We start from the raw sequence: 21,440 nt of genomic DNA, 5'->3' as shown, positions 1-21,440 counted from the left end.
TTTACTCTTGGCAGAAAGCCAAGGTCTGCCTGACCTAGAAACTACTTACTCTGATTGGTTAACGACCAGCACTCAACTCTGTTATCTAGGAATGCTAGCACAGTTTGGTGTCTTAGGTGTGTTAGGAGTAGGAGTAGAAGTGCTGTGTATGGTTATGAGAGAGAGAGAGAGAAAGAAAGGATTTATTTTGCTTTGTTTTGTATGCAGAAACTCTGCTGGTTTTATTTTTCCTTTTAATAAATCCTGTAAATAGTTATTCTGAGTCTAGCTGACTAGTCATTTCCACCTCGACTAGCTTCTTCGCTGTGCAGGAAAACTCTGCTACGTTTGGGCTAAAGCCATTAGAGCTATGCCTGACACTTCAAAGTTCCATGAGTCTAACATCCAATTTCCTATGGTGACCAACCAGATGCACTTCTCTGGCAACTGGAATTCCAAGGCACATTGTCTCTGGTCGTCGTGGGGTAATATATACTCTAATATCCTAGGATCTGCCTACTATCCCCTGTTGAAACCATCTATCACACAACAGAATGACCTGTAGCGGTTGCAATCCTGGCCTTGTGGCTGCAGCCACCCAGCCTTACCAATGTGGTGGAAGCGTCATATAAATTGTTGCTCCCCATGTGGCACTGTCCGTCGTTGGGCGTCACGATCCCTGCCAGTCTCCCATCTAAAGCAATGTGCGTCTTGGCGTCTGTAGTAAAGACCAGCAAATGGGAGGCATCCGGTCTCCAGCCAATCTTGTCCTGCAGCAAAATAAAAATGGCGCTGCAGTCTCCATCGTGACAGACTCAAACACAAACAGGCCCTACAAAGGAATATACTCTTCTACATCAGTGGTTCCCAATTAGTTAAGAACTGTGGTTCCCGTGTATTTCAAAAGTCAAGCCACAGATCCCCTGCTTTTGAACATTTAGTGATGTATGGAAGTGAGAGCTGGACCATAAAGAAGGCTGATCGCCGAAGAATTGATGCTTTTGAATTATGGTGCTGGAGGAGACTCTTGAGAGTCCCATGGACTGCAAGAAGATCAAACCTATCCATTCTGAAGGAAATCAGCCCTGAGTGCTCACTGGAAGGACAGATCCTGAAGCTGAGGATCCAATACTTTGGCCACCTCATGAGAAGAGAAGACTCCCTGGAAAAGACCCTGATGTTGGGAAAGATGGAGGGCACAGGGAGAAGGGACGACAGAGGACGAGATGGTTGGACAGTGTTCTCGAAGCTACCAGCGTGAGTTTGACCAAACTGCGGGAGGCAGTGGAAGACAGGAGTGCCTGGCGTGCTCTGGTCCATGAGGTCACGAAGAGTCGGACACGACTAAATGACTAAACAACAACATGGACCCCTAAGGTCCACAGATCACCAACTGGGAACCACTGCTCTACATCAATTAGCCTAAGCCAGGGATGTCCAACAGGTTGATCTCGGGGGTGTCCCAGGTAGATTGTGGATGGCAGTACAGTGGTACCTTGGGTAAAGAACTTAATTCGTTCTGGAGGTCTGTTCTTAACCTGAAACTGTTCTTAACCTGAAGCACCACTTTAGCTAATGGGGCCTCCTGCTGCTGCCACCGCTGCCGCGCAATTTCTGTTCTCATCCTGAAGCAAAGTTCTTAACCCGAGGTACTATTTCTGGGTTAGCGGAGTCTGTAACCTGAAGCGTATGTAACCTGAAGCGTCTGTAACCCGAGGTACCACTGTATAGCAATCGGCATTGCGTTCCTTAGCGATTAAAAAAAAGAGGTAGATCACAGTCAGTCTTTTTATACTTTGAGTAGATCGCAGACTTTGGGGAGTTGGACTTGCCTGGCCTAGGCTATCGCTTTAAAGCCCAGATGGAGAACCTGCAGCCCTTGGCCCAACTGCCATCCAACCCACATCCTAATTTCAAAAGCAGGAAGAGGAAGGAAAGGGGTCAGAGAAGAAAGAGAAGGCGGTCGTCCTTTCATCGTGGCCCTGCCTAGCACTGGCAGATTACCACTGAAGGAATGTGGCAAGGGCTCCGACCCCTGCTTTAGGGCTTTAACTTCACAGGCAGGGTGCCAAATAATTGGGGGGGGGGTAAATACAGGGCAAGCTCAATACATATTGGGTTCCTGTCTGAGCTGGGAGATCCAGCTAGCTTCTCCTCCCCTCCACACTCTAAGAAACATCAGGCATATGCAATCCACTAAGAAGTTGTTCTCTATCCTCCTCCTTGATAGGTCCGGAGGGTGGGAACATGAGAACGGGGCCTTCTCAGCAGTGGCTCCCCGTCTGTGGAACACTCTCCCCAGAGAGGCTCGCCTGGTGCTTTCATTATACACCTTTAGGCGCCAGGCAAAAAAGTTCCTTTTTAGCCAGGCCTTTGGTTGATCTGTTTTACTTCCTATACCCTTTTAAAATGCGGCTCTTTCCTTGGGGGGGGGGGACTGTTACTGGGTTGTTGTTTTTATTCTGGTTATATATGTCGTTATCTTTTCTCTGAACTGCCCTGACACCTCCGGGTATAGGGCAGTACAGTGGTACCTCGGGTTAAGTACTTAATTCGTTCCGGAGGTCCGTACTTAACCTGAAACTGTTCTTAACCTGAAGCAGCACTTTAGCTAATGGGGCCTCCTGCTGCTGCCACGCCGCCGGAGCACAATTTCTGTTCTCATCCTGAAGCAAAGTTCTTAACCCGAGGTAATATTTCTGGGTCAGCGGAGTCTCTAACCTGAAGCATATGTAACCCGAGGTACCACTGTATATAAACTGAAGAAGAAGGAGGAGGAGGAGGAGGAGGAGGAGGAGGAGGAGGAGGAGTAATCCGTTTGACCCACGGCAAGGGGGGGGCTCTTACATCACAGACGACCGCTTGGATGATGGCATCGAACCCGCCTTCCGGCGCATCCCGGTTCCTCGACACGCTCTGCTTCTTCACCTCCTCGTTGAAACGCTTTACCTCATCTGTGAGCGCCAGGACATGCTTGTATCCGAACATTGGCAGGCAGTGGTTATCTGGGGGCTTCAAGCTGGAGGAAGGCAGCAAAAAAGGAAGTCACTTTGGGCAGGCAACCAGGGCCCTGGAGGCCTGATTAAAACTACCATTGATCCCAAACCGGGGGGAGGGGGGGCTCTCTTATTATGCATTTCAGTCACTTTTTCTTGAACTGAGACACATACAAAAGGCTTCCTAACGCAGCTCCCAACAGTGTGCATGTAATAAAATAATAGTAATAGTAATAGTAATAGTAATAGTAATAGTAATAGTAATAATAAATACTTATACCCCGCCCATTTGGCTGGGCCTCCCCAGCCACTCTGGGCGGCTTCTAACAGAATATGAAAAACACGATAAAACACCACACATTAAAAACTTCCCTTAGCAGGGCTGCCTTCAGGTGTCTTCTAAAAGTCAGATAGTTGTTTATTTCCTTGACATCTGATGGGAGGGGGTTGCACAGGGCGGGCACCACTACCAAGAAGGCCCTCTGCCTGGTTCCCTGTAACCTCACTTCTCGCAGTGAGGGAACTGCCAGAAGGCCCTTGGAGCTGAACGGTGGAGACGCTCCTTCAGGTATTTAGCCTTAACAACAGTTAACGTTGGGGCTGGTGTATCTCTTAACTGCAGTGAAGGCAACGGAGGGACTGATTTGCTGTGGGATCACAGAATTGTAGAGCTGGAAGGGACATCTAGCCCATTCCTGCAATGCGGGAATCTTTTGCCCAAGGCGGTGCTCGAAACCACAACCCTGAGATTAAGTGTCTCGTGGCTCTACTGAATAAGCTACGGATGGGAGCACACATTCCCACAGCTCACCTGATCTTCAAAATGAGGTTAAGAGAGGACCTTCATTAGGTCGACCATGCCTCAAAGCGAAGGTAGAACGGGAATACTGCACAAAACTGGCAACCCTTCCAAACTCTAGATTATGAACATTTAGCAGAGAGTCGCTCAGAGAACTTACTCATAGCATGGGTTTTTGATGGCTTCCGGAGGGGAAATGTACATGTAAGGAGGCATGGGTTTGTCTACAAAGGCTCCAAAGCCAATCCTCAGGTTGCTGGTCACTTTGCGCATTTCTATGGCTAGCCTGGTACCCAGGTTCTGGATGTTGCGGAGGTCATCCTTCATGGAATTGGACAAGTCCATCAGGTAGTAGATGTCCACAGGGTAGTCCTCCACCTGTCGCACTTGCACCGTGAATGTTTGGGAGTCATCTGAAATGTCAAAATGGGGAGAAAGTGTGAGGAGGGGACATTTCCCCAGGAAGACTCCAGCTCACCATTCTTCCTTCCACATAAAAAAGGTGAAGGTCCATTAGGTCCAGTCGTGACCGACTCTGGGGTTGCGGCGCTTATCTCGCTTTATTGGCCGAGGGAGCCGGCGTACAGCTTCCGGGTCATGTGGCTAGCATGACTAAGCCGCTTCTGGCGAACCAGAGCAGCGCATGGAAACGCCGTTTACCTTCCCACCCGAGTGGTACCGGTTTATCTACTTGCATTTTTGATGTGCTTTTGAACTGCTAGGTTGGCAGGAGCAGGGACCGAGCAATGGGAGCTCACCCTGTCGAGGGGATTCGAACCGCCAACCTTCTGATCGGCAAGCCCTAGGCTCTGTGGTTTAAAGCCACTCCCGAAATAAGGAGGGGGGGTTGCGGGCTCACGCCCCACCTACATCCTCACGGGGCTGCCTGCAGCCCCGCGTGACTTTGGGAATCCCGGGATTCATTATTATTCATCATTCACCGCGCCAGCCAATTGGCTGGCGGCGGGGGCGGGATTAATTGGGTTCATTTAAGGTCGGGGCAGCCCGTGCTCGCACCTTTCTTTTCTTACAGCCAGCTACGGTTTCCCACCCACCCACCCTCTAGGTCGCATTTGGACTTTGCTATGGGCTTCGGCTGGTCGCCGCAAGGGGCCTGGTAGGAGTTTTTCCACTTGGCTGATTAGCATTATTTTGGAAGCCACTTGGTTTTTTCGCCTACCTTGTAGCAAAACGTCACAACACCTTTGGTTTTGGCGGTTAGGCATTGGCAGGGGGGTTATTATGCAAATGAGTTGGGGGGGAGGAACGCCATCACCTCCCCCAAATGATGAAGGGTAGTTCGTTAAAGGACTCCGGGGGGGGGGCATCGCCTCGTCCGAAACCTATGGAGGCGAGGGCCTAAAGCGCGCTCCCGAGCGGTAACCCCTCGGGGACTCCCCCATTGGTGCTTAACCCTTCCCAGTTCTATGCCGGTTAGTCTGATAGGGCCAATGCCTAAAGCCAATACCGCTCTTACCTGTAATCAAAGTTGTGGCCATTTTTCACCCATTAACCTAAATTCTGGTGTCCAGTGTCTTTATTTATTCCAACTGTGGGAGGGGGCGGGAATCGCCACGCAACCCACAGCATCACCCAGGTCCCTTCCTTCCACATACTTGAGTAATTAACCCTGTTATGCTGACATAGGCCCATATTGACATAAGCTGACCCATATGTGGTGGACTTGTGAAAGGGTATTGGGAAATGATCCATAATGAAGTGAAAAAAATGTTTAAAAGTACTCCCCCCCCCCAAGAAAAACAACAACCCAGAGTCCATCCTGTTGGGGATAATTCAGACTGAAATCCCCAGGTTTCAAAAAAGGTTATTTATGTATGCCACTACTGCAGCCCGTGTTTCGTTAGCCCAAAAACGGAAAATGAGCGAGGTCCCAACTAAAGAAGAATGGCGACTTAAGTTGACAGAATACGTGCAGTTTGCAGACTTAACATATAGAATAAGAGAAGAAGAAGAACATACATTTAAAGAAGATTGGAAAACGTCCATTGAATATATGGGAAATAACTATGCACAGCTGAAAAGGCTGGCAGCATTAAGATAAATTCAACAGTGTGAACAAGTTTTGATGGGTGTAATGATTGGAATACTGGATGATATAGCTTTTGTAAAATATGCAGGGCTTTATTATATGTAAAATGAACCACGGAAAGAGAAGAAGGGAAGTCACTGATATCCTAAGGATGTAAAAATGAGGACTTTAAATTGGAAAACAAAAAATTCAATAAAAATTATATACACAAGAAAGAAAGAAAGACAGACAGACAGACATAAGCTGACCCAAACTCTCTTCTTCCCCATGGCTTGAAACTCTGGATATGTCTTGAGCATCCATTGCGCTGTGACTGATCTCTGTCATCTATGTATGAGATGAAGTTTTAATAGATAACCACTTACAGCACCCTGAAGTCCTTGGGGAAAAGTTCATAGATGTGCTAAAACTGCAATAAGCGAATAGTGTATCTCAGCTTACCTGGTCGCAGGTGGAGCCTGATCTTCTGTGGAGTCATCTGAGTGATGTCGCTTCCTGATCCTTTGTCACTGAGCTGCCTATCCTCCAGGATTTCAGTGCTGCTGACTGGATACTCGATCAAGTTTTTCATGCAGCCATTTTTAATGAGGTTGTCCTTCGAGTCGCAGCGGGAAAATCCTGGCGGCATGCCCTGTTGGAGGGAGAAAGGCCAACCATAAGAGAAAGAGGAGAGAGCTCACACAGAGGAACAGTAATCCAGTCAAAATGGGCTTTGTGCCAGTGTGATGCTGATGCGGGTGGCGCTGTTGTCTAAACCACTGATCCTCTTGGGCTTGCCAATCAGAAGGTCAGCGGTTCGAATCCCGGTGACGGAGTGAGCTCCTGTTCCCCTGTCCCAGCTCCTGCCATCCTTGTTGCAAATGTATATGGTAAAAAAGGTAAAGGACCCCTGGATGGTTAGGTCCAGTCAAAGGCGACTATGGGGTTGTGGCACTCATGTCGCTTCAGGCCAGGGGAGCCGGCATTTGTCCACAGACAGCTTTCCGGGTCATGTGGCCAGCGGGACTAAACCACTTCTGGCACAACGGGACACTGTGACGGAAACCACGGCGCATGGAAATGCCGTTTACCTTCCCGCCACAGTGGTACCTATTTATCTACTTGCACTGGTGTGCTTTCGGACTGCTAGGTTGGCAGGAGCTGGGACAGAGCAACAGGAGCTCACCCCTGTTCGAACCACCGACCTTCTGATCAGCATGAAAGGGTGTGGGCTGGTTATAAAACTGTAAAATAAATAAATAAAACAAAGAATGGATTTAAAAGGGGAAAACAGCAAGAATTGACGCTGCAAAGAAAGGGAAGGCTTCCGATTTCGTTTCGATTTATTTATTCAAATTATGTCGCCTTTTGAATCCTGCTCTTCTTTCCAAGGAGCTAAGGGCTGCGCATACAGGACCGTACAAATTTAGCCTCCCAACTTTGTAAGCGGAGCTGCCACCAAATTTGGAGGTCCCTGTTCAAAGAAAACATGCAAGGAATTTAGAGAGAAGGAAAAAAGAATTTCAGTAAGAAAAGCAAAAATCCTAGGGGGCAGGGGCTATGTGCTCCTACATGTGAGGTAAGTTTAGGCCGCAAAAGAGTTACAGGCCCAAGTTTGTCAAGGGTGCCGGGAGCTGTTAGAAGACCCCCTTCATTGCCCTCACAAAGTCTGCTTCCAGAGTGGTTTAACAGTCAACCTCAGGGAACTCTGGGAATTGTAGTTCTGTGGGCGAAACTGAGGTCTCCTAACAACTCTCAGAACTCCGAACAAACTACAGTTCCCAGGAATCTTAGGGGGAAGCCAAAACGGTTTAAAGTAGGATTGCCATACATCTGGAATTTTCTGGGCATAGCTGGAAATACTGGAGTGTCCAGGAAAATCCGGACGAATGGCAGAGAGAGGCTTTCTGTTCCTCATCAGGTAATTGTATTTCCTCCTGTCTTGCCCCAACTAGCCCTTCCCAGACTATGACTTTAAGAACAGTAGCAGCAGCTGGGAAGAGAGGAGTTCAGGGATGTTTTTTTAAAAAAAAACACAAAACAGTTTTGTAAGTTGCACGTTTTTGTTTCTCAATTTGATCCCTTTCCATGGTTTTGTATGTTTTGTGGTATTTTATGCATTGTGATTTGTTGTTACTTTTAATAATTACAGATTGGTAATTCTTTATCGTGGTTGAACTGTTTAATTGTTATTTGCTGATGTTTAATTGTACTGCTTACTATTAGATTCTGATGGATTGTTGAATGTTGCTTATCAAAAAGTTATTGTGACTTTCATATTGGATCAGATTGTTACTATTAATGTTTGATGTTCTATTACGCTTTTATGTCTTGGACTTGGGCTTATTTCTGATCAGCTTTTCTTGTGGCTGTCTAAGTTGCCTTTTAAAAATGATTTTACTTATTAAATACGGGCTTGAAAAATAAGTCTCTAAAGACTAATTATCCCTGAAACCAAGCAGCACTTCCGTTTTCTGCATTCCAGAACTGCAGCCGGATCCTAGCCATGCTTGTTGTTGTTTAGTCGTTTAGTCGTGTCCGACTCTTTGTGACCCCATGGACCAGAGCACGCCAGGCACTCCTGTCTTCCACTGCCTCCCGCAGTTCGGTCAAACTCATGCTGGTAGCTCCGAGAACACTGTCCAACCATCTCGTCCTCTGTTGTCCCCTTCTCCTTGTGCCCTCCATCCTTCCCAACATCAGGGTCTTTTCCAGGGAGTCTGCTCTTCTCATGAGGTGGCCAAAGTATTGGAGTCTCAGCTTCACGATCTGTCCTTCCAGTGAGCACTCAGGGCTAATTTCCTTCAGAATGGAGAGGTTTGATCTTCTTGCAGTCCATGGGACTCTCAAGAGTCTCCTCCAGCACCATAATTCAAAAGCATCAATTCTTCAGTGATCAGCCTTCTTGATGGTCCAGCTCTCACTTCCATACATCACTACTGGGAAAACCATAGCTTTAACTATACGGACCTTTGTTGGCAAGGTGATGTCTCTGCTTTTTAAGTTGCTGTCTAGGTTTAAAACCGATCTCTGTAGGTAGACATACACTGGGAGCACATACAGCTAGTAAAATAATTATGTGCAATGTATTCTAAAAAAAGCAACTTATAAAACTTTTAAACCAACCTTGGGGAAAGTAAAAACTTTGCTGATTCGGGTGCCTTTTAATTCTCAAAACACATCTCCCTAAAGCGGAAGACAGCAGCATTGGCTGAAAGTTATTTAGACGAGCAATTCAGCCTTCACAAAAAAACCATGGACAACCTCTGTCCTTAGTAAGGGTTCCCGTTATTATGGAACGGGACTCTCAAAATAGGAGCAATCCATATGAATCATGAACATGTGGTAGCCTTGTTTTCTGGCAAACATTTTGAAAACTGGCCCCATTAACCCTGCCAGGAAATCCGGCTTTCGTGGAACTCATAAGCCCCTCAAGCCGATACAGGGCAATCTGGTGTCACTCCGATTGCACAAGCTGCCCGGAAAACGAAATAAGCAGCTCTCTAACTTATCGTTTCCTCCAGGCATGCTGGGGGCAGGAGCACTGCAAGAGGGGGAAAAAAAGAGAACCAAAAAAGGAATAAGGGTGATTCTGCAGCAGTAGCAGAGAGGCCATGGGAGGAAGGGCAAGGAAATGGAATGCAAACAAAGGATCAACATGACTCCGATATATTTTTGTGGTTCCTCCAGGAGAAAAAAAACCCCTCTCAGGTCTCCCCCCCCCCCTGTTATAGATTGGGGCTAAACTGAGACTTTGATTGCCACAACTGGTTAGCACACCTTGTTATATTTGAAGCCTACCTTTTCCCTGAGCTAAACAAAAATATGGGTTTTGGTTTGGGTTTCGTTCCTTAAGCCTATAAAGGCAAAGGGGTTGTGATTATGCATGGCAATGTCTGCCTCTTCTGAAAGGAAGCCGTTTTCTTGTATGCTTTTAAATTATTATTATAAAGTGTAATACCCTTAGTGTAAAGATACAGAACAAACGCAGGAGCACGCCTCCTCTGAATGGCACTGTTCCAAAAACAGTTAAAACCACACATTTTGTAGGAAGTGTGAATGTCATTGAAAGACTGACCGCATTTCCCTCCCAAGATTTTTATCCACCCATTTCGACAGCTAGAAAGGTGACACGTTTGCTGGGTCACTAAAACTCTTCCCAACTGGAAGTCCTTAGGGGAATCCCCAGGATAAGACAGAAATTTTGACCTTCTGAGAAGAGCCTTGAGAAGCAGATTTCAGGAGTCCTTTCCAATGGTCACAGGAAATCAACCCCATACAGCCTGATATCCTTATCAGCAAGCACTGATGAGGTGGGAAATGTTAAGTTGTGGGTGAACATATCAGATGACACAGCGATTCTTCAAACAGCTCTTGTTTATTCACAGGCCAGGACAGAACTGAACTGAAGGGTTCAGCCAGCCTGCTTATATAGAACTCCAGTACAACGTTACTGTAACAACTTTCTAAAACTATCCAATCACTGAACGTCACTTTCGATCCCTTATTTGCATAACTATCTACAGTGAATTCTTAAGGGTGCAGAGAATTGCAAGCCCCAGCAACATTTAACAAACCACAGTGCCCAGATTTTCTTTAGGATGTGTTTCAAATGTGCTTTAAAGGTATAGTTTACACATCCTGATTCTGGGTATGAAAGCCCAGTTCTCACATTGTGTTAAAGGTAAAGGTAAAGGGACCCCTGACCATTAGGTCCAGTCGTGGACGACTCTGGGGTTGCGGTGCTCATCTCGCTTTATTGGCCGAGGGAGCCGGCATACAGCTTCCGGGTCATGTGGCCAACATGACTAAGCCGCTTCTGGCAAACCAGAGCAGCGCACGGAAACGCCATTTACCTCCCCGCTGGAGCGGTACCTATTTATCTAGTTGCACTTTGACGTGCTTTTGAACTGCTAGGTTGGCAGGAGCAGGGACCGAGCAGCGGGAGCTCACCCCGTCGCGGGGATTCGAACCGCCGACCTTCTGATCGGCAAGTCCTAGGCTCTGTGGTTTAACCCACGTCCCTTCACATTGTGTTAATCGTACCTTAAAACAAATTATGGTTTAGGGTGCCTGAGCAGTGTGCTTAGTGCACTCTGCACAAAAAGCTGCCATGGCATTCTTACCCCAATCCTGCTACAACTGACTAACAAACAAAACAATCCAGAGCCTGGCTTGCTCACACTGTCCGAACCAGGCTTGTGGTTTGTTTTCTTCCCAAAGAAGCCATGAGCAATAACCACGGGGTGCAGGCGATGTCAACAAGCCAGTCTCTGGCTTGTTTTGCCCATGACACGTTAGCAAACTGGAGTGTGGGAAGAGCATTGTGGGAACTTTTGAGCAGTGGTGCACCAACACACTGCTAGTGCACATCAAACCACAGTTTGTTTGTTTGAAACTATGGCTTAATCGGTGCGAAATGGTCCACCGCGACTAATCTGTGTTGCATCACTTTGAGTACGCATCCAGGAAATTATAGGGGAGGAAAATGACATACAGTGGTACCTCGGGTTAAGTACTTAATTTGTTCCGGAGGTCCGTTCTTAACCTGAAACTGTTCTTAACCTGAAGTACCACTTTAGCTAATGGGGCCTCCTGCTGCCGCCGCGCCGCCAGAGAACGATTTCTGTTCTCATCCTGAAGCAAAGTTCTTAACCTGAGGTACTATTTCTGGGTTAGCGGAGTCTGTAACCTGAAGCGTATGTAACCCAAGGTACCACTGTACATTATAGTGTGGTGCTAGATTAGGACCACGGCCATCTTTACCCGGGGGTGCAAGGGGTGTGGGGCACCTGGGCGCCAAATTCTGGGGGGCGCCAGGCGCCCGCCGCTGAAGCCACCTAAGCTCTTAACTATCTACCTGTTATGAAATAATTTTGATGAAGCTAGAAAAACAAAATACATATATACCTAGGTATTACCGAAATGTATACCTACTGTTTCACTAAAGGACTTTTGACTTTGTGCGCTCATTTACCAAAGATGCGCTGCGCTAGCGGTGGTGCTTGTCAGACTCAACAGCGCCGTGCACATGAAATTAACTCTTACATCAAAATATTATGTTACGTGTTGTATTGAGCTGCTATGCGGCAGCTTCTTTGACACGACTGATTTCGCACCGCCTGCCTGCGGGAGGCAGGCGGTGCAAGTTCAGTCGTGTCAAAGGTGCCGCTGACCCCGAGTGAAACATTGCAAATTGCGTTTTAATTTCATCACTTACAGTTCAAATTTGTTTAGAGAAATCATTAAAAAAAAAAGTCTGACATAAGCATAATAAAAGTTAATTTGGGGGCTAAACTAAATTTGGGGGCCCTGGGCAGATCTTTGCACCCTGGCAGCACATATACAGTGGTGCCCCACAAGACGAATGCCTCGCAAGACGGAAAACTCGCTAGACGAAAGAGTTTTCCATTTGGGAGGTGCTTCGCAAAACGAATCTCCTATGGGCTTGCTTCGCAAGACGAAAATGTCTTGCGAGTTCCTGCGGGTTTTTTTTTCCTCCCCCCCCTTTTTCTAAGCTGCTAAGCCTCTTATCAGCTGATCCGATAAGCCGATAAGCCGCTAAAAGCTGCTAATAGTGCTAATCCGCTAATCCGTCAATGGGCTTGCTTCGCAAGACGAAAAAACCGCTAGACGAAGAGAATCACAGAACGGATTCTTTTCGTCTTGCGAGGCACCACTGTACTAAAGACAGCCCTGATTAGGACAGTGGAGATCCAGTTTCAAAAGCCCTACTCAGCCATGAAACTCAGCCACACACATGCAATTGCCACTGAGCTGAGCCCAGGAAGGTTGGTCTTGGGGTGAGGTAGGGGGATCTTTAAACACGACCTTTTCCAGAGAGAAAAAACAGCCCAGTGGGGAAGACACAAGTAAAACCCAAATGTGTTCCAACTGCCTAGCCATTTTTCTGTTAACTGAAACTGCCAGTTATTCTTGTATAGTTTCCTTGCCCAGTGGCTGGACAGATAAGAACAAAATTGGCTACCCACAACAATTCCTTCCTGGAGTTGCCTGCTACTGCTGGCTAGCAATGAGGAATGGGATTGCCCTTTCTCCTCCAGACTGTCCCCCACCTTTAATTTTAAAGTGAAGGGCAGGAACCCAACAATGTGTGAAACTTTTTTTTTTTGTAATAATAAGAAATACTTTGCACTTATATAGCCTTTGAAGCACTTCACACGTGTGACCTTGTCATCTTTAAGACAGGGCAATATTATTGCACCCATTTTGCAGATGAGAATAATCGGGGTCTGTGTGTGAGCAGCTGGGAGAGAGTGGCTCAATTAAAGCACACCCCAAAAAGAATCATGGGAACTGTAGTTTGTTAAAAGTTGGTGGGAATTATGTCCCTGTGAGAGGTAAACTACAGTTCCCATGAGTCTTGGGAAGGGGTATACTTGAAATGTATAGTGTCTTTGCAGCCTGAGGTAAGAAAAAATATGTATTTCTGTGCAGAAGAGAGAGAGATGCAAAAGGAGGGTGTGTGTTTTTTTCTTCAAATAAGGCAGACAAGAAGACAGAGGGCCATAGGGAGCCAGGGAGGAAACTTTCATTTGCTAAATTAAGACAACATGTGAGGAAGTTACCCTGCTAACAAGTTTTGCACCCCAGGGGACCTGACTTTTGGTGAGAGGCGGGAGACAGCTCCTTTGCTAATTGCTACATCTTTTGAATAAACAGAGCCCCAAGGCCCGGCGGGGAAAATATTGCCATTTTTGGAAGCGCTTGTCAGAGGTAAGCAAAACAGCTCCGTAGCCATAGCTGCTGTCTAGGAACACGGGATAAACGCTGAGGCAAGCTGAGGGAGCGGGAAGAAGTGGTGACGTATTGGCTTGAGCCAGCCAATACTTTGCTTTTTAAAAAAGTTTCCCCATCATATTACATACAAAACTGGCAAGTATTTCTGGCACGGGGCCTTGTGGCCCAGCCGCCACACGCCCACAAATATCTCATCACGTAATCAACAGCCAGGACGTCTGGTGAGCTGTTCAGGCACAAAACCGAAGCAAACACCTCAAATCGCTGTGACAAGAATTATGAGGGGTCCTGGGTTTCCCGGTTAACCCTTTCTACTTATCGCCGAAGAATTGGTGCTTTTGAATTCTGGTGCTGGAGTAGACTCTTGAGAGTCCCATGGACTGCAAGAAGATCAAATCTATCCATTCTGAAGGAAATCAGCCCTGAGTGCTCACTGGAAGGACAGATCCTGAAGCTGAGGCTCCAATACTTTGGCCACCTCATGAGAAGAGAAGACTCCCTGGAAAAGACCCTGATGTTGGGAAAGATGGAGGGCACAAGGAGAAGGGGACGACAGAGGACGAGATGGTTGGATAGTGTTCTCGAAGCTACCAGCATGAGTTTGATCAAGCTGCGGGAGGCGGTGGAGGACAGGGGTGCCTGGCATGCTCTGGTCCATGGGGTCACGAAGAGTCGGACACGACTAAACGACTAAACCACAACAACAACAACAACAACAGACATAGTTTCTCCCATAGAAAGTGGCACTTGTCGTTTAGTGTGAGTGTGGAGAATTATCTACTAGAGTCGCATTGCCTGGCGTGCTCTGGTCCATGGGGTCATGAAGAGTAGGACACAACTAAACGACTAAACAACCACCACAACTTATTTTCATGCCAACCACACCACCCCTAAGCTACACAACAGTGATGGGTAGTTTTTAACCACCACACCCCTATGTTGGTGGACTGCAACTTCTGTCATCCATGCCCTGCACGATCAATGGTCAGGAACAATGGGCTTTGGAGTCCAAGGACACCTGGGAGGGTCACAGGTTAGTCAACCTCTCAGCTACGCAAAGGCGGCTCATCTTCTGTAGAAAAGGCATTTGCTCATTATATGCAGACTTCACAGCGAAAGTTCAAGTTACAAGAGATTCCAACCACCTGCATTGTGTGACCTAGTTGAGATTCCTGTATTTCAGGGGGTTGGACTAGATGACCCTCCAACTCTACGATTCGATGACTCTATACAGCCGTACCTTGGAAGTCGAACAGAATCCATTCCAGAAGTCTGTTCGACTTCAAAAATGTTTGAAAACCAAAGCGTGGCTTACGATTGGCTGCAGGAAGCTCATCACCATCCCTATACAGTGGAACCTCGGGTTAAGTACTTAATTCATTCCGGAGGTCTGTTCTTAACCTGAAGCACCACTTTAGCTAATGGGGCCTCCCACTGCTGCTGCACCACCGGAGCACAATTTCTGTTCTCATCCTGAAGCAAAGTTCTTAACCCGAGGTAATATTTCTGGGTTAGCGGAGTCTGTAACCTGAAGCATATGTAACCTGAAGCATATGTAACCCAAGGTACCACTGTATATTAATAAATAAATAAACAAATAAATATTTTCTTTATATCCCACCCATTTGGCTGGGTTTCCTCAGCCGCTCTGAGGAACTGGGCTATTCCCAGCCTAGTTCTTCGCCAGGGGGCATACTGGTGAGTTTGCTTTGGAAGTAAGCCACTGGAGGCTTACTGTCATTTTGTAATATTTGCATTTATTTCTGAAGGTTGAACTCAATGACTCAAAATTTGCTGCCCTTTTGTGACACCCCAAACCAGCTGCGACATTTGGCCTAGTGGCCCTGTTGCAGAGGATTCTGGGTTGTGTTCTAGTGCTGCAATCTCAGTTCATCTGGGGGCATTGTCCAGACTTGTTGGGGCTCACTTCCAGGACAGAAGAATGCATCGCAGAACACACCCAACAACGCTGTCCTGCAGATGTGCGGTGGAGGGGAAGATCGGTAGTGATCGCAAGCTGCACTGGGGAGAAGTTTTGCCTGCCATTACTGATCTTCTCAATGACCGGAAAATTGCATAGGAAAACAGTTCCTGCCAGTGAAAGACACTGAATGGCCTTTGGAATGCACAAGCTCCTTCCAAAACTTACCGTATTTTTCGCTCTATAAGACGCACCAGACCACAAGACGCACCTAGTTTTTGGAGGAGGAAAACAAGAAAAAAAATATTCTGAATCTCAGAAGCCAGAACAGCAAGAGGGATTGCTGCGCAGTGAAAGCAGCAATCCCTCTTGCTGTTCTGGCTTCTGGGATAGCTGTGCAGCCTGCATTCGCTCCATAAGACGCACACACATTTCCCCTTACTTTTGAGGAGGGAAAAAGTGAGTCTTATAAAGCAAAAAATACGGTAGTTTATTGCTCTGGCGATTCAAAATGAATTAATGCATTCAAATGGACATTTGATGTCATTTTTAAAAAAATGTCTCCATTAGCGAGAACCGCTTGCTAAGTGATCTTCAAACTGCGTGTTCGTGGAAATACGTTTAGATGGCATGGAATGAATCAACGCCACTTATTTGCTCCAGGGCAAGACACAGATGGAGCTGGTTAATTCAGCAGCTTGTGATTACTCTTGCAACTTTTGGTGGGCAGACATCTGGTGGTTCCCTCTTTGCCTACAGCGAGCTACTCCAATGCATCATCAGTTGATTAAAAATGTCCTGGGAGCATATTCAAAAAAAAGCTTTTGCTTCTTTTCCAAAGAGCCAGCAAGCTTTGCTGTTTGGGAGTTAACGGCCACAAAAAACATTCTTCACTGTTAATTGGGCTTTCATATTTTAAAACAAGACATTCTTCAGATTGCTTTGACATCTCTGTCCAACGGTCTCCGCACCCCTCCCACTACCATGTCTTTTCCTTGGTGCTTCTAGAAGAGGAATTGCAACTGACCCATTGTGTTTTTCCTGTGTGTTCAATCGCACTGCTATACGCTCCATTCGCTGCAATGGGTGTGACATTTGAAATGTGAACATTCCATGTCGTCATATAAACTTATCCAGCTTATCTCAGCAAATAAGCACATAGTTCCAGAACTCCCAGACCATTACTGTATGATCTGCTTCTTTGTTTTGTTTTGTTCACTTTCTTTTAGGTAGCATTTTAATCTTATTTTGTACTTTGTTCATTTTACGATAACAACAATTCCTGGCCCCAGCAGATCTGCGTGGACCCCCTCCTGATGGCATTCCGATGCCACTTAAAATATTTTTTGTTCCAGCACAGCTTTGGCTCGACTGGTATTTTGATGTACAGTGGTACCTTGGTTCTCAAACGCCTTGGTACTCGAACAACTTGGAACTCAAACACTGTAAACCCAGAAGTGTTCCGGTTTGCGAACTTTTTTTGGAAGCCGAACATGCTCCATTTTGAGTTACGTTTTGTGATTGTGTGGAACCCAGTTCAGCTATTGATTGATTGATTGATTGATTGATTGTGTGACTGCAGTACCTTGTTTGATGCTTTCCTTTTATGGATCAGTGGTCTCATTAAATAGTAAAATTCATGCTAAATTGCTGTTTTAGAGGTTGTTTTTAAAGGTCTGGAATGGATTGATTCATTTTGCATTACTTTCTATGAGAAAGCGCACCTTGGTTTTGGAATGGACTTCTGGAATGGATTACAGTGGCACCTCGGGTTAAGTACTTAATTCGTTCTGGAGGTCTGTTCTTAACCTGAAACTGTTCTTAACTTGAAGCACCACTTTAGCTAATGGGGCCTCCCACTGCTGCCGCGCCGCCAGAGCACGATTTCTGTTCTCGTCCTGAAGCAAAGTTCTTAACCTGAAGCACTATTTCTGGGTTAGCGGAGTCTGTAACCTGAAGCGTATGTAACCCGAGGTACCACTGTACATTTGAGAACCAAGATACCACTGTACTTTGGATTTCCTCTCTCTCTCGTTGTTATCTGCTGCTCATCTTTTTGTTGAAGTGTTTTAATATTATGTTTTGTTGTGTTGTGTGTGTGTGTGTATGTGTGTGTGTGTGTGTATTGTGAAGACAGGCATGCTCTGGTCCATGGGGTCATGAAGAGTTGGACATGACTGAACAACAAGAACATCATATTTATTGATGTTAAGCTATCTTGGGCATTGCAATTTGAAATGGCACAGTGGTTATAAATGCTTGAAATAAATGAATAGATAGGGAGCTCAAGCAAGATCTAGTCAACACCCAAGAACTGCAAGTTCAATTAGGGGAAGGTACATGGTATAATCTTGGGTTTTGCCTCACCTCCTGGGAACACCAAGCACATTGTGGGTTCACTGCCAAGCACTGCTGACATGAGTTTACTCCTCGCGTAGTGCAGATGTCGTCGTCACCTGAAGAAGAAAAGGCAGACAAGAATTGGACCACAGTTTCAAACAGCATTTTCATGGGCCATGGGTGGTAAGAAAACTACATATGACCAGCCCACGCTTATGGATCTACAAGGGGGCCCCTGCTAATAGTTCCATTTTATCCACCGCTTGCGGCACAGTGACTCATAGCAGGGCCTTCTTTGTCATGGCTCCCCAACTGTGGAATTCCCTCCCAGTGGAGATATGTAGACCTGTCTTGTTGATGTCTTTTTTCAGCATCTACTGAATAGGGCTGGGCAATGTATCGATACATCTTCCAGGACCAAATGATGCTCCTTCTTTTTCAACATAGCAGTGTATCATTATATCATGATGTTTAGCGAGTGACACATCGCAATGTCGAAAAGCTGATATCGCCCAGCTGTACTACTTAAGACTTCTCTTTGGCCTGGTCTTTGTGGGCTCATAATACGATCCATTTATTGCTGTGTCATCACATGTTATGCCATTGGTGGTTCCTTATACAGTGGTGCCCCGCAAGACGAATGCCTCGCAAGACGGAAAACCTGCTAGACGAAAGGGTTTTCTGTTTTTGAGCTGCTTCGCAAGACGAATTTCCCTATGGGCTTGCTTCGCAAGACGAAAACGTCTTGCGAGTGTTCCGATTTTTTTCTGCTCCCCCCCCTTTTTCTAAGCCACTAAGCCACTAATAGCCTTTTAGCCGCTAAGCCTTTAATAGCCGCTAATCCGCTAAACCGCTAATAGCTCTAATCCGCTAATCCGCTAATAGGGTTGCTTTGCAAGACGAAAAAACCGCTAGACGAAGAGACTCACGGAACGGATTATTTTCGTCTTGCGAGGCACCACTGTATACCAGTTGTACTTCTATTGTTGGTATTTTATCAGAAACTGCAAACGCACACAACGCAGAAACTTCAGTTAATAATAATAATAAATTTATTTATACGCCCTCCCCAGCCAGAGCCAGGCTCAGGGTGGCTAACACCAGTAAAATTACAATAAAAACATAATAGCGGGGAGAAAACCCAATTTAAAATACAGGTTAAAATACAATTTAAAATGCAGCCTCATTTTTAAAGTAGCCCAAAGATCAAAACCATAAGGGGAGGGAGGGAAACATAAGGGTCAGACTGAGTCCAAACCAAAGGCCAGGCAGAACAGCTCTGTCTTGCAGGAAAGATGTCAAGTCCTGCAGGGCCCTGGTCTCTTGAGACAGAGCATTCCACCAAGACGGGGCCAGTACTGAAAAAGCCCTGGTCCTAGTTGAGACCAATCTAACCACCTTGCGACCTCCAAAGTGTTGTCATTTGTGGACCCTAAGGTCCTCTGCGGGGCATACCAGGAAAGGTGGTACCGTAGGTATGTGGGTCCTAGGCCGCATAGGGTTGAAGGGTGATCTAGAAATCTGACAAATAAATGAATACTGGAAGTTGAATACAAGAAGCTGACAAAAATATGAACTTCTCTCTAATATCTACAGCAAATAATATGAATATTTTAATAGAGAGGGAAGACTTAACCTTCAGATAGATTCCTAAACTGGATATGCTAATCTGAAACCAGGTTTCAAAAATCAGGATTCAAAAATGTGATACCTGAACAAATTTCCACTTTCAATTTCAACCTCAGGGTGGGGGGGGGGGAAGAGTTCACACACTAATAAATCTTGAACTTCAGCCAAAAAGAGTACCAAATATAACATTTCTCTGTCCTCAAAGGACCGCACTTTTCACACTCCAGTCCCCATGTTTTAAAGTCCAGATATTGAATTGAGGCAAAATTTTAAGGTCTCACCATTTCTCTCCCCCCGTCACTACACCCCTCCCTGTGCTCCTTGAAATTTTACAAGACTAATCTAGAAACATACCTAGGAGATTTTATCTTCCAGGGAATGCACTAAATACTGCTTGCTGAAGGTTTTCACAGGAGGATTCCAGCATAACTGGAGCTATGCATTCCTTGGGGAATTATCAGCAATATCTGAACAGCAGCCAAACTCCCCTTAGCGATGCCCTTCACTTGGAAAGACAACAGCTATTCTGAAGTGCTCCATGCCTTACGTAGCAGGAAACCTGTGTTGTACAGTTATTAAGTGCTACTCCAAAATGTAAGACTGTGCCTATGTCATCCACACTTCTCAAAAGTTGGGGAAACTTTAATATAGACACTCAAGGGCTTGTCCCACACTTGTCCCGAGATTCCCAGGCACAGGTCAGAGGTTTTTCTTTCGTCCTTCTTTCCCCAGGACTTTACTTTCTTTTGGCCCACATCAATGAGGCTGAGAGGGGCATCTTGTCATCTGGGCAGCCCAAAATCTCCTTACACGCTGTCCAGTCTTGTGCCCTTTGAGAGGCTACTTCAGTGCTGCTAATGCAGCAGTTTGATTTCACCCCCAGATGTACACTCCCTTTGTATTTTGAGATGGATGCCAACAACAACAACTGCTGAATTGCCGCCGTGACCACATAACACCGCTCCTGAAAGACCTATATTGGCTCCCAGCACGTTTCCAAGCACAATTCAAAGTGCTGGTGCCAATCTTTAAAGCCCTAAACGGCCTCGGCCCTGTATACCTGAAGGAGCGTCTCCACCCCCATCATCCAGCCTGGTCCAGCTCCGTGGGCCTTCTGGCGGTTCCCTCCCTGCGAGAAGTGAGGTTACATGGAACCAGGCAGAGGGCCTTCTCGGTAGTGGCACCTACCCCATAGAATGCCCTCCCATTAGATTTCAAGGAAATAAACAGCTATCTGACTTTTAGAAGACATCTGAAGGCAGCCCTGTTTAGGGAAGTTTTTAACGTTTGATGTTTTATTCTGTTTTTAATCTATTGGGAGCTGCCCAGAGTGGCTGGGCGGAGTATAAATAATAAATTATTATTATATTATCATAAGCTAATATATGAGATAGACTCATGACATGCAAAGCAAGATATGTCAAGCCTTTATTTGTTATAATTGCAATGATTATGGCGTACAGCTGATGAAAACCTCAAATTAACAATCTCAGAAAATTAGATTATTAAATGAAATCAGCAAAAGGACTGCAAATAGAGCAATATTGGACCTCTGAGAAGTAAAAGCATGCATATGTACTCAGTACTTGGTACTTGCAGAATGTAGGCACCCTTTATCTAGATATGAGCAAAGCAGTGATATTTCAGGACCCATTACTTACACCAAAGGAGCCTACACAACACAAAACACTGTTGCCGTATGTAGGTTATTTTATTTGCTTTTTATCTTATATTTTGGAAATGTACATCCAGTTTTTTCCCCTTTAAATTTTTTTGGGGCCCCCAAGAGAGTGGGGCCCTAAGCTATATAGCTTGTTTAGCTCATACGTAAATCCGGCACTGTGGGGTGGACTGCGAGTCCACTGGCAAGGATTTGAACCCAGGGCTCCCACATCACCACAGACTCACCGTAGGCGAGTGGGCCTTGCTACCTACAATGATTAGGACAACAGGCCTCTTTTAAGGGAGAGGTGGGGCAGACAGCAC

At 46.0% G+C, this 21,440-nt stretch overlaps 1 protein-coding gene across 1 annotated transcript in view; it reads right to left on the bottom strand.

Annotated features, from left to right (window-relative positions):
• The window catches only part of ITGB3 (integrin subunit beta 3), a 61,959-nt gene that overhangs the window by 26,448 nt on the left and 14,071 nt on the right, over window positions 1-21,440 (bottom strand). Inside the window, exons 2-6 of the mRNA XM_081166280.1 lie at window positions 17,853-17,941; window positions 6,266-6,455; window positions 3,935-4,187; window positions 2,827-2,998; window positions 588-749 (exon numbers count right to left, since the gene is read on the bottom strand). Of these exons, the coding sequence (XP_081022406.1) occupies window positions 588-749; window positions 2,827-2,998; window positions 3,935-4,187; window positions 6,266-6,455; window positions 17,853-17,941 (866 nt within the window). The remainder of the gene's footprint in view (window positions 1-587; window positions 750-2,826; window positions 2,999-3,934; window positions 4,188-6,265; window positions 6,456-17,852; window positions 17,942-21,440) is intronic.

Source organism: Podarcis bocagei (genome assembly GCF_964188305.1).
Source record: "Podarcis bocagei genome assembly, chromosome: 13".
NCBI lineage: Eukaryota > Metazoa > Chordata > Lepidosauria > Squamata > Lacertidae > Podarcis > Podarcis bocagei.
This window is presented reverse-complemented; position numbering and strand designations above follow the sequence as displayed.